This window comes from Marmota marmota, unplaced genomic scaffold (assembly GCF_001458135.2).
Source record: "Marmota marmota marmota unplaced genomic scaffold, marMar, whole genome shotgun sequence".
NCBI lineage: Eukaryota > Metazoa > Chordata > Mammalia > Rodentia > Sciuridae > Marmota > Marmota marmota.
Genome location: NW_026000082.1, coordinates 44,653,852 through 44,666,800, shown reverse-complemented (window position 1 = coordinate 44,666,800; position 12,949 = coordinate 44,653,852). Strand labels below are relative to the sequence as shown.

At 56.0% G+C, this 12,949-nt stretch overlaps 1 protein-coding gene and 1 long non-coding RNA gene across 2 annotated transcripts in view; one reads left to right on the top strand and one right to left on the bottom strand.

The window, feature by feature from the left end:
* LOC125620514 overlaps positions 1 to 2,195 on the top strand; it is a 21,199-nt gene extending 19,004 nt beyond the window's left edge. The window contains exons 2-3 of the long non-coding RNA XR_007352256.1: positions 1,151 to 1,155; positions 2,183 to 2,195. This is a non-coding gene — a long non-coding RNA (uncharacterized LOC125620514). The remainder of the gene's footprint in view (positions 1 to 1,150; positions 1,156 to 2,182) is intronic.
* The window catches only part of Lrrc38 (leucine rich repeat containing 38), a 37,494-nt gene extending 26,683 nt beyond the window's left edge, over positions 1 to 10,811 (bottom strand). Inside the window, exons 1-2 of the mRNA XM_048782722.1 lie at positions 10,742 to 10,811; positions 9,957 to 10,571 (exon numbers count right to left, since the gene is read on the bottom strand). Coding sequence (XP_048638679.1) covers positions 9,957 to 10,571; positions 10,742 to 10,811 — 685 coding nt within the window. The remainder of the gene's footprint in view (positions 1 to 9,956; positions 10,572 to 10,741) is intronic.
* Positions 10,812 to 12,949: the final 2,138 nt, after the last annotated feature.

Below are 12,949 nucleotides of genomic sequence, written 5' to 3'. Positions count from 1 at the left end.
CCAGCCTCTGCAGGCCCCGCCCCTTCAGCCAGCAGAACCAGGATAGAACCACGGGACCCCAGAAGGTCAGAACCAGGACTGGAGCCTCCTGGGGAACCTCCCCCATAGGCACTCTGTAGCTACTCTGAACGGAGGTCACCAGGTCCCTGCAGGAGCGCCTCCAGTGGCGGTCACCTCCCTTAGCAGCCCCATGACAGAGTCCTGACAGCCTGCAGTTCCAACCACAGGTGAGTCTTCTGAGGCCACTCACAAGTCTCCTGTGCTCAGTGACCGCCCCTCAGACAGCTGGAGACGGGGACCACACTCTTCCAAGCCCCTATTTTTGACAACTAAACACCAATTTTCAGAAAGACCTAAAATGTTTACTCTCCAAATGCAAAGAGTAGCTGCTGCCTCCTACCAGCCACGGAGCTCAGGTGCCTACTCACAAGCTGTGACTCAAAGGGGCCTCAACCTTCTTCCCAGACGTCCCGCAGCCATGTCCGCAATTCTACGCAGACTCGTGCCCTGGAGGTCAGGAGACCAGGGCTGCGTACAGACCTACAAATGCCATGGGATTTGGGCATAAGTGCCTTTTAAATCCCAATGTCTGGGTGCCCACGGGGAGGAGTGTCACCTGCTGTACACCACACCACCCAGCAGCTCTGAGCTGCCCGCAGAGGAGCTCCCCGGCATTGCACCTCTCCCTGCTCCGCGCTGGTCATGGGACAAAGGTCAAGGGCAGGGAGTCTGGACGCTGAGAGAGCTAGGAGCCTCTTAGACTAAGAGGCAGTTCTGAGGGACCAATCAGATTCAAAGGGCTCAAAATCATGATCCTGCATCTGACTAAAGGGACACTGGGCCCAGGAGTGTCGGAGAACTTATCTGTCCATTCACTGGAAGCCCAGCTGTGGCCCGGACACCTGGGGAGTGGCCTGCTCAGACTCCCTTCTCAGCACCACTCCCTACACCCCATCCCATACCCCAGTGACTGAAAAGCTCCTGGGGACCATCATGGACAATGTCACCCCATCCATTCCCCAAGTAGGATGGGCCAGGAGAGGGACGGCTCCAGGAGGGGGCCAGACAGAGCCTCCCACAGGTCCCAGGAGAACAGCCTCGTCTGGCCTCAGCTCCCCACGTGAGTGGAGCGGGGTGGCAGCGACGGAAGGTACAGTTTTTGCCAAGGGGACAGGAAAGCAGAGAAAGCCCATCCGTGGATGGAGAGAAGACCATAAGACTGGACAGCAGAGGGAGGACCCCAGCCTCAGTCCCAGGACTCCCTGGGCACTGCTGTTCAGGACCAAGGTTCCTGGTGGCACGTCTGCAGCCTACAAACGTCCTTCCGTCTGCTCGCACCCCTGAGGTTGGTTCCCGTTTCTGTTTGAGAAGCAAAGGTGTCTGACTCGGCGGGGCTCACCGGCTATTGATCCATGCCCTGGGTGTCCCGTGCCCCCTCCAGCCTCGGCCACTGCTACAGACAGGACCACACATCCCCAGCTGCCACCCCCAGCGTTCCTTCATTGGCCAGCAAACTGCTGGCAGCGGGGCAGAAGCAACTGGCCCGTCTGTCCTTCACTGTGGAGGCCCGAGGCTCAGGGAGGCCACAGGATGTGACCAGGGTCACAGACCCACGAAAGAAGCCAGGGGAGCTGCTTCCCCAGCCCCTGCCCTTGCTGAAGGAGGCCTGGACATGCTCTGCTGGCCAGAATTGTGCCAGCCTGTGCCAGGAAGGCCCCCAGGACCGTGCAGCCACCTCTCCTCATCCCACCGTCCACCGTCTACCCAGGCCGGGCTCACAAGCTGCTCGTCTCTAGGAGCCTCCCTTTCCATAGATCATGCCAACCTCAGCGTCATGATGAATGCACCAAGGACAGGTGACAGAGGGATGGCGGGTGGTGAGGGATGGCCTCTGGGGGGGGGGGGCGGTGAAGCCAGCTGCAGACCTGGTGATGGGACAACCTGGAGCTGCATGTCACCAGGCAGAGGGGGAAGGAGCCCAGAGGCTGGGGCTTGGCTTGCTCCAGGGACAGAGGAGGGCTCTGGTGGCCAGGAGGGAGGAGGAGTGCGTTTGTTCTAAAACACAAAGAGAGCCAGACACGGCCTGCCGGTCAAGCAGAGGACCTAGAGGCAGAACAGGACTCAGGATCACACGGGACGGACTCCTGGCCCAGCCTGGAGCCCAGAGAGGGGGAGGTAAGAGGATCAGAAGAGCGCGAGCCAAGGGAGGGGAGGGGAGGGGAGCAGGAACCCGGGGGCGCAGCAGTCAGCAGCTCCAGGGCCGAGGGCAGCACAGGAGGCTGCGTTCTCTTGCTGGTTGCGTCCAGGACACAGTTTGATGCATGGAACCTTCACTACCCCCGGCCTGCACAGTATGGAGTCCCCACGCATCCTGACGGCCACTGCCCACCTGAAGGCTGAAAAGACACGTCAGCCGCCTCATCTCCCAGAACACTCTGGAGACCACAAGACGGGGGGACAGCAGTGACCAGACGGCCACGTGGCTGGAAGGCCTAGACCCTCTGGGATCTGAGTCCACTGGCAAAATCCCCCACGGGGTGTCCCTGGGGCTGTCCATCCACCGTCCCATGCTGTTCAACAACAAGATGTCCCTTGGAGTTAAGTGACGGAGTGACATGACAGAGGCAACCTTTTTAGAACCATCCGGGGTTTGGGAGCAGAGTAGCGGGACTCAAAGGCCCTCTCCAGAGGGCACCGGGCAGGCTCACCGGGGTCACCTCAGGTCGTGTCTGCAGGTGGCTTTCCACCGGAACTCAGACACAGTGCCCGTAGAAGCTGATGCCAACCCCTGGACACCAATAGAGGCAAGAAAGGTGACACTCCGGTGACTCACCTCTCGGAGACAATTTGAAAACGCGGCAGCCTGTGACACACAGGACATGTACAAACAGGTGACAGGCAGGGGAGAGGCCACTGGCAAGAGCAACTGAGACCTCAACCAACCCTGCGCGGGAACACGATTCCTTAGGGATATAAACACACACACAGCGTTGCCGGGCGCCGTGGCGCACACCTGTCACCCCAGCAACTCAGGAGGCTGAGGCAGGAGGATCAAAAGTTCAAGGCCAGCCTCAGCAACTCAGCGAGACCCTAAGCAACTGGGTGAGACCCTGTCTCGAAATAAAACATAAAAAGGGCTGAGCATGTGCCTCAGTGGTAAAGCACTTCTGGGTTCAGTCCCTGGTACCAAATAATAATAATAAAATAAAATAAAAAAACATATGCAGTGTCCACGGGGCCAAACAGTAATGCAGGTTAAAGTGACCAGGAGATGTCTTTGTGCTGTTATCCAATGGGGGAACTTTTTTAAAAAATTACTTTGTTGTTGCTGATGGACCTTTGTTTTATTTATTTATTTACATACGGTGCTTAGAATCGAACCCAGTGCCTCACACATGCTAGGCAAGTGCCCTACCACTGAGCCCCAGCCCCAGCCCCAGCCCCAGCCCCTGGGGGAACATTTAGAACAATAACAGGTCAAGCCATTTGGGCTCCAGACCTCAGTTCTGGGCTCCACTTACTGTAAGTCGCTGCACCTGCTGCAGACACTTGTGTTCCAGGAGCCGCGTGCATGGACGCAGACAGCTCGAGAGAGCTGGGGGAGGTGAGGGTCTCTTCCTCTAGTGTTTTCCAAGGAGTTCTCCCGGGGGTCCTTCTTCGGCCTTTTCTGAGCTCCTTGCTCCTCCTGTCCTGGGCCTGGGAACTCTGAGCACTGGAACTTCTTTTTCCAGAGCTAGCATTTGAACCCAGGACCTCATGCGTTGCTAGGCAAATGCCCCACCATTAAGCAACACTAAAATTGTACTTTGAGAGAGTCTTACTAAGTTGCCCAGATTGGCCTTGAACTTGCGATTCTCCTGCCTTAGTCTCTCAGTAGCTGTGATGACAGGTGCACTCACTCTGCCCTCTGAACTTCAGTGTCCAATGTAAACATTCCTCAAAAGGACTGCTAAGGACCAGCCTCCTGAGACCTAGACTCTCTGCTAATGGTCTCTCCAAGCAAAAATGTATCTACAGCTTTAAAAAGGCCTGAACCATCACCCTCTGTTTCCATCCAAAGAAACAGCTGAAAGTTAGTTACATGCATAAGGACCCCCAGCTCTGCGCTGTTTACATACAAAAATACATGGGAACAACCTGCCTGGCTAACCACAGCAGGCAGGTTTAGTGTCACTGTGAAACAACCTCGCCTCTGGGCTCTTGGGGTTGAATTTCAGAGCTGTGGATGTAGCCCAGCGGTAGAGTGCTTGCCTAGTGTGCATGGGGACCTGGTTCAATCCCCAGCACCAAAAATATATAAACAAACAAAGAAATAAATCCAAAGAACTATAACGAGAGTTCTTTCATTTCAACTCAATAAGAGAAAAAAGTATGAACATGTGCAGTCTAATATCAATTGGCTTTAAAATACCTATGAGCATAAGAAGAAAACTGTAGAACTTGATTAGTGATGGGATTCTGAGTTTTCATTTTTTGTTTTTATTTTCTTCATGATATTTCCTTACAATTCCCCAGTTTGATTACAGGAGCCAGTTATTTTTATAATCTGGAAGCGAAAATTGCTTTTATTTCTTAGAAGAAGAAATAGAGTGCCTTGGGGGTCACTAAGGAGAAAGTACCAGTGTGACCTTCAGGAGAGGGCAGGCTTTGTCTCCTTGGCTGAGAAACAGTTCCTTTTGTCAGTGACAAGAAATCCCCACCCATGTGACAGCTCTGGCCCTGGGAAGCAGGTGCTAGGAGATGGGGGTGGGTCCCCCAGCCAGCCGCAAGTCAAGCCAGGTAAACAGGTGGGGCTAGTGACTTTGTAACTCTAGGTGTGTCCTGCCTGAAATGACTGCCCAGAGGGAGTGTCTAGTGTGGCCCCAGCCCCTGAATGACCTGATGCTGAGGGCGGATCTTTGTGGGGAAGCTGTCCCACTGGTCAGGGCCAACAGAGACAGAGCATGACGTGTGGCCCTGTTAGTTCTGCCCAGGTCCCCCTCCCAAGCCTGCACTGCACCTCCATGTGTCAAGGTCACAGGGTGAAAGACCCTTCACATCTCTTCCCTGGTGCTGTAGGCTGTGACCCACCAGCCACCAAGGGCTGGGAAGGGCACCTGGGTGAATCCAGTCCCCCTCTCTCAGGCCTGGAGTGGGCATGTCCCCTACTTCACCCACTTTCAAAGCCAAAGCACATGGAGCCCCACGCCCACCAGCTACCACTTCTCAAGCCTAGGGGCCTTTTCCCCCTGTGGCTCCAGGACCAAGGCTGGGGACAGCGTAGGGAAAGTCCCTCCATGTCTGGACAGTCAGCTCTGAGTCCCAGCTGGTCTAGAAGCTACGCCTGCTTCCCCACAACAAGAGACCACAGCCTTCCGAATTCCAGCAGAGGGGTCTTCAGAGGGTCCCTGGCCTTCCCAGGCCCCAACTCCCCAGTGGACCAGGATAATATCCCTTTCAAACCACATAGTGTTCGATTTGGAAGGCACCTCCCAATCCTCCTATTACTCATTTGATTGCAAAAGAAAAATCTGAGGCTCAGAGACAGCTGGCAACTTACACAAAGTCACACAGCTAGTGAAGTGCAGAGCCAGAGACCCAGCAACTAGCCCTTCCCACTGCGAGAGCAGGTCTCAGGCTTGTGTGTGTGTAGGAAACGCGGGCGGTGGGGGCATGTTCACTTGCAGGTCTCCAGCCTCGGCCCCGGAATCTGCATTTTAACCAAGCGCTCAGGGGGTTCTCACCCAGGTGGACACTCCGAGAACCACCCTGGAGCGCCAGTTCTTTGTGTCTTTGCCGCCTTCCCACTTGCTGGGCTGCCGTGAAGGGACAGCCTCAAAGAGCACCACACCGGTGACGAGACTGTCATCCCTGCTGCCTCCTGGTCTCCTCCAGAACTCCCCACCCTTCCCTCTGTCCCCTGGCAGGTCACCCGAGTGATTTCCAAGGACTCCTGCCTCCAGGTCTGGAGCCCTTTCTGCTTAAAGAGAGATCATCACTGTCCCCTTGGGGACCACTGTCCCCAAACGGCTTGGGACCCCGCTACCTCACGGGAGAACCATCAGACCAGGCATAGAGCTGGGGCTGGAAAGAGGAGGCAGCCCACTGTCACTCTGGGGAGCTGAGGACAGGGGAGCGAACGCGCTGGGGGTGGTCGCGCTCTCCCTTCCCACATCTGTGAGAAAGGCCAGGCCCGGGGCTGGACACCCTGGAGTCCAAGCCCATCTCAGCCCCTGACCACGGGGCCTTGTGAGGCCACTTCCCCTTATTGGGTGAACTGTGGACGAAGGAACCTGCCAGGGAGGGCTGCTGTGGTCACAGAGGCAGCATTTGTACCCTGCCACGTGACGGACACCCAGAGGGCCGGGTGGCAGAGCTGCTCGGTAAAGTGAAGGACGCTCCCTTTAATGTCGAGTTCCAGAAAAACAACAGATAATTTTTTTGTATCCGTCTGCCCCAAATTTTGCACGGGATACGTTTATATTAAAATATCGCTTGTTGTTTATCTGGAATTCAACATCCATCGGGCGTCCTGGGTTTTTGTTTCGAGGCTGTGTTGGGGTTTGCTAACTGGCACTTGGGCACACCGGCCTCGCTGAGCCTCTTCCCTCCAGGAGGGCAGTTCCTTCCCACACCTCGGACTCTGACTCTGCCCTGCCCGCAGCCTGGGCAGAGGGGACCAGAGGGTCTTGCCAAGCCCTTCCCTTCCTCCCCGGTTTGCTCTGTGGCCAAATGCTCCCCCTCGGTGCTGTGGCCCCAAGGGGAGGCTTACCTGTCAGAAGAACACATTTTTGCAACTGTCAGAGCTAGTCAAGGTCACAGGGAGAAAGCGCCGGCTCCCTCCTGCTTCTCTGGGGGAGGAGGGTGCAGGGGAGGCGAGAGGACAGGATCCTCTTTGCTCTTTCTTTGAAATCCCTCCCCTGGAAGATGCAGAGCATAGAAAGGCCTGAAGCTTGTCCCCTGTGAAGGCCGATTTTCTTTGGCTGAAAGTGGGTGGTCAGCATGGCAGGGCTGGGAGCCAGGAGGACATTGGGGGGGAAGAGTCTGTGCATCCCCCGGCTCTGTGAGATCTTAGGTAAGTCACACACACCACTTTTCTGGGCCTCCCAGTTACAGCAGACAGCACGGGCGGCACCAGCTGCTGTTGCAAGCACTTCATAGGTAAATAACATCCTCCCAACCTTCCCAATAGCCCCGGGAAGAGCGACCCTATCATCCCCATTTCACAGATGAGAATTTTTTTGTGGCCTGAGAGCACAAAAAGGCCATGCGTCTAGTAAGAAGAATGGTGTACAGATCAGTGCCAGAGGCAGGGATCCCACCCTCGACCTTGGCCTCTGGGAAAAGTGCAGGCTGGGCAGGGGCTGCGGGGATAGAGGGCACCATCATGCAGTTGTCCAAAGGTAAGTTCTAGCGTTCCACAGCACAGGGGGTGGCCAGAGTTTGCAACCACCTACTGTATATTTTATTAAGTAATTCACTTTTTTTAATACCTTTATTTTGTTTATTTATGTTTATGTGGTGCTGAGGATCGAACCCAGGGCCTTACACATGCTAGGGGAGCACTCTACCACTGAGCTACCTCCCCAGCTCCTACTAAATATTTCATAAAGAACTAGCAGAGAGGAATTCAAAGTTTCCCAGAACAAAGAAATGATAAGTGCTCAAGATGGAAAGGCTAATCATCCTGATAGGACCACTATGCCTTGTGTGTTACGTGATCACGGGGTACCCACAGATACACACAACTATCATGAGTTGATACAAATGTTTTAAAAGTGTTTAAGAAGCAGTGTACCTGCAGGAAGGAAGGGGTGATGGGGGCCCCCTCAGGGCCACCACTGGGTGCTGGGCACTGCTGAGCCCTTGCCCAGCTGGTCTGTTCAGACCTCACAGCAGGCAGGAGGAGAATGTCGTCACTACATTCTGAATTAAGAGGGAGGACAACTGAGGCTGAGAGAGGTCGGGGATTATATCCTCACCCAGGATTATACCTCTGAGTCCAGACCTGAACTCGGGTCTCTCCCTTTAAGGCCTGTGCCAGTTCCTCCACCACCCACCTGGCCTCTGGTTTTCAGGGTCAGGACACTGCTCTGGCTACACAATGAGGGCAGGAGGACCCACAGCCACTCTTGCCGCTGTGTCCTGGAGGTGCCCTCACACGGCCTCTATCCGTCCTGATTGAATGAGACCAGTCCTCCCCCAGCCTGCCCTGTCCAGAGCCTCTCCTTCCTTCTCCCCAGCCCATGTAGCCCCTGGTGTCTGTTTTATGCCCTGAATGACAGACGCTGGGGGAGGGCCTGTTCCCATTCCCATCACGCCACCTTCTCCCACACTACCTGGTTTGGATGCTGCCAGCCACTCGGCCAGATGGACCACACAGCGTCACCCATAAGCAAGGTGAGACCCAAACAAGCTAGGGACTACCACGACTAGCCCAGGTTTTAAGCCAGGACTCGAACCCATGACTTCAGACTCAAATCCAAGGCTCTGTGGAGATCTCTAGAGATGAGGAGGCTCTAGAGATGAGGAGACTGATGCACAGAAAGAGTAAGTGGACTGTTCAAGGACCCGGCCGCCCTCAGCAGAACTGACCCTGACACCTCTGCCCCAGCACTCGCCCTGCTCTGGAAGAGTGAGACCAGCAATGGGGCAGGCGAGGTCAGCCCACCAAACGGAAGGGCCAGGGCAACCAGCACCACGGTGTGCCCCCATCCCAGCGAGCCCCACAGCCCACTCCTGTCACCAGCACAGCCTTCTGGTGGATCAGGGGAGCGAGGCAGGAGCACAGGACAAGTTTAAAGCTGGGGACTCTGTACCTCACAGAGCAGATCTTTTCAGGATCCGTGTACGTGGTAGAGCCAGCCCAGAGTGAAATGTCAGCTGGGGGGCCTACTGGGGAATGGCCACCCCAATACCCAGGTGTGCCAATGGCAGTGCAGAACGAACAGGTGAACCCAGGAACTTTGCATCCAGGTGAGCAGCATCTCTGAGTTCTCAGTAAATGGAATAAAAGGTATACTGCAGCCAAGTCTGCACCTATATCGCCTTTTAAAACATGTGCCTTACGATGCTGGTCCCCAGTCCTCTAAAGCCTTGGAGGCAAGGTGAGAGGCGAGATCTGGCTCAGAGGTCACTGTGGGCATGATGCTCACAAGCTGGAATCCATCCAGCGAGAGGACGTCTGCCCCGGTGGATGCTGGCGTCCCTCCTCAGCACTGCCCTAGTGTCCCTCCCCCGACCTTCCCAAACCCCCTAAACTCTGGGCACCCTGTATTCCTGGTATGTACATCCAAGTGGGTAGGTACATACAGGTCGGCCCTGGAAGGGTCACCAGGAGAGCAGGGGATCCAACAAGCTCTGACATTTTTGTTCGGCTTTTTCACATCTGGGCTGAAAAAACCACAAACCCATAAATCATTACTGCATGACTGGCTGACGCTGCCTGTGTTCCTCCCCAGGAATACTCCGCTCCCCTTTTAGACAGAGCAGCAAATTGGAGCTGGGAAGCAGAGACACCCGCTTAGGCTCCAAGGAGGCTGAGCAGCCTTTAGAACTGGTGGCTCTTCTCCAAGGTGCTGGGAATGTGCTGTTTCCCACAGAGGGAGAGCTTTCCACTTAGGAAGGACCCACAAACAACTGGAACCCAGCCGTCCTGGGCTTGGTGAGTTGATCTGACCAAGAGGGGCACAGACCTGGCAGGAGAATTGGCGGGTCCCAAACTTGGGAAAGTGAGTTGATGAAGAAAAGAAAAACAAGCACCTGGGTCAAGAAGCTCCAGCCCCCTCCTGTGTGTGCCTCTCCCCTTTCCCAGTAGAGATCAGGGAAAGTTCCTCTCTCCAGACCCACTCGCCCTCGTCCCTTGCTGATGAGCCCCCAGACTCCTCTTCCGGGCTCAGCCCCCGGGCGGGCAGGAATCCCGGCTGCGGTGGCCTCCTCCTGCTCCCGCTCCCGCCCGCCCAGCCTGCCCAGCTCACCTTTGGGCAACTTGGACGCGTTCTCCTGGATCCAGGAAAAGAGATGGGCAAAGTCACAGTCGCAGAGCCAGGGGTTCCCGTCCAGGCGCAGGGTGCGCAGCGCCGGCAGCGCGTCCAGAACCGCCACGTTGAGGCGGCGAAGGTTGTTGTCGTTGAGCTCCAGCACCTGCAGCGACTCCAGGGTCTCGAAGGCGGCCTCGTGCACGCCGGCCAGGTTGTTGTTGGCCAGGCTCAGCTTGACCAGCCTCCCGGCCGAGCGGAAGGCGCCGGCGCCCAGCTGGGTCAGGTTGTTGTAGCTGAGGTCCAGGAACGCGAGCTTGGCGGAGCCGCTGAACGTGCCCTCCTCCAGCGAGCGCAGCGAGTTGTTCCTGAAGTCCAGGTAGACCAGGTCGCCGTAGAAGATGAAGAAGTCCTCGGGGATCTGCTGGATGCGGTTGCCGGCCACCAGCAGCTTGCGCACGTCCAGGGGAAAGGGGTCGGGCACGCTGGGCAGCCCGCGATCGCGGCAGTCCACCGTGTNGGGGGAGGTGGGAGCTGCAGGGTAGCCTCGCGGCTGTCGCCAGCGCGGCCCCAACTCGGGCCGGGAAGTAAGACTTGGCCAGCGGCACTCGACGCCTAAGTTCAGTTACTGAGCCCGAGAGCGGCTTCCATAGGGCGTGTCTGGGGCATGCGCCCCGCACCCCAGTGCCCGCCTGGTGCCAAAGCGCGCTCTCTGCTCGCCAGCCCGCTCGCCAAAGGGAGCGTGACCTGGTACACTCTCGCTTTGCGCCCGGGACAATCCCCACAGGCTATCTGGGCCGCGCCAGGGGCTGCCGGGTGACAGGGCTTCCCTCCTCCCACCTCCAGTTGACCCATCTCGGTGAGGCGAAGTGAGCGAAGCCTGGGTTGCCAGGGCCCCCGCGGTGGCCCCAAGGGCAGCCAGGACCAGTCAGCACTTTCCATACTGGCCTGAGCTTCGTGATAGAACTGGCATCCAGCCGGCACGGATCCGCTGAGGGTCTAACAAGAGGCATGGTGGCCCAAGGTCCAAGACTGTGTGGCCTGGGACCAGTGAACCCACCTCTTTGAACCCGGTTAGCCCCTTCTGTGAAATGGGAAAGGATGCTATGTATGTAGCTGGCTGTGGGAGGACTAGGGAGCCAAGAAACCGTGTTCAGAAATTTTTATTCCCTCCCTCTGCCACCAACCCCAAGCTTTGACGGGTAGGTGGGTGACCAGGGCTGTCCAAAGGCTGAGAGGACCTCAGACATTGTCAGAGAGTTCCCTCTTGGCTACCCCACACCCACTTTACAAACTTTCCCGTAGGGAGGTCCACACAGAGCCATCAGGGGATGGTCCTGCTATCAGCTATTTCGGTCCAAATACCCTGGAATTGACAAGCTCCCCGGGGACCAAAATAGCGCAGGGAACAGCTGTGGGGGCAACAGGCTCCCAGAGCCCCTGCCCAGGCCCCTGGCCCTGCTAGGGGTTGGTGGAGCCTGAGATTCTGAAACCACAAAGCTAAGCCCCCAGTCTTTTTCCAAAGGTACAGGCTGTTGACGCCTCTGAGCCCTGGGATCAAACAATTGAGCCTCTGGGATGGAGCCAAGGGCTCCAAGAGAAGAATGTTTGCAGGAGTCCAGAGGAGGAGGAGGCACCCTGGGAGCTTTGAGGTGCTCAGAGTCCATAAGCTCTTCCCCTGCTTATACCCAGGCTATCAAGCTGGACCTCTGGTGTCCCCTATGTTCCCACTCTTCCAGGGTCCCAGCATGCCTTTATGGACCCCAGCTGGGAGGGTTCTGCTTCTATCTCTGGTCTCACTCTCTTGAAAAGGAGCGTTGGAAAGACTGGTCTGAATGCTCCTGAGCAGGTGTGAGATTCAGTGATTCCGTTTTCAAGAGTCACACACAGTGCAAATGGGTAGCAGAAGAGCCCCTCCTCACCCCCACTCTTCTTGCAGAAGCACCTTCAAATGATCTATTGTACTTTTCCAACCTCAGGCTTGGTTCAGAATGCTCTGCCCAGTACTGAGGGGCCCCATTCCTGGTCTGAGCCCTAAGCACCATTGCTTCATGATGCCTGCATTTGGTTGTGCTGCCATCTTGCACTGATGCTCCTATGCACCTGGGTCTCAGGGTGCACACAGGCCTCCCTGCCAAGTGGGCTGCTTGGCTGAAGGACTAGCCTATGAGCCCCGCCATGCTCCTTTGAGCTTCAGGTCTGATCCTGACCCCACCACAAGCCAGAGTCTTTCTGGGGGCTTCCTAGCCTGGGTCTGTTGGAGATGACCTCTTCGAAATTTCAGGAAGTCTGGTGAAACATTGGTCTTTTACCTAGGAAGAGGTCATTCAGCGTCGACACTGTCATTCTTGGCAGCGAGTTCCGAGATAGCACTAGTTCTTCTGTGCTGGGCAGAAACTTTAACTGTCACTCATGAGTGAGTTTGATGAATGAAAACCACGAATTTCTACCTAATAAATGCAGAGCATTTTGTCAATGAGGGCCTAGCAGGTGGTGGTGGGGGGTGTCGAGGGGTAGCAAAATAGTAAAAGGGGGCTCCTGATAATGAAAGGAGTCTGCAATTCCACCCACTGCTTTAAGTCCCTCCTCTTGAAGCGAGGGAGAAAAGGCTTCCCTTCTCCCCTTGCAGTGATGTTAATTCCCCATGCGGGGACTTATTTGTATGGGACTGTGCTTCGTATAACATGGGAGAAACATCATCTAAGAGTGGCCATGCCTCCTACAATGGCAGGGACGACTTGCTTTTGGCTTTGAGTGCCCCCCCCCCATCCCTTGGATCCAAATCTACATTTTTTTTTAAATTTTATCAGTAGGACCAGACATAGCTGGGGCTCATGGGAAGCAGGAGGTCCCCCATAGTCTAGGACTCCCATCCCTGGGGAAAAGGCAAACTTTGTCACCTCTGATCCCCCTGCGGCCCCCCTCCCAAGAAACACAGAGCCATGACCTCAGCAAGGTCACACTATGAGTCAGTGTTAGGAGCTTGAAATAGA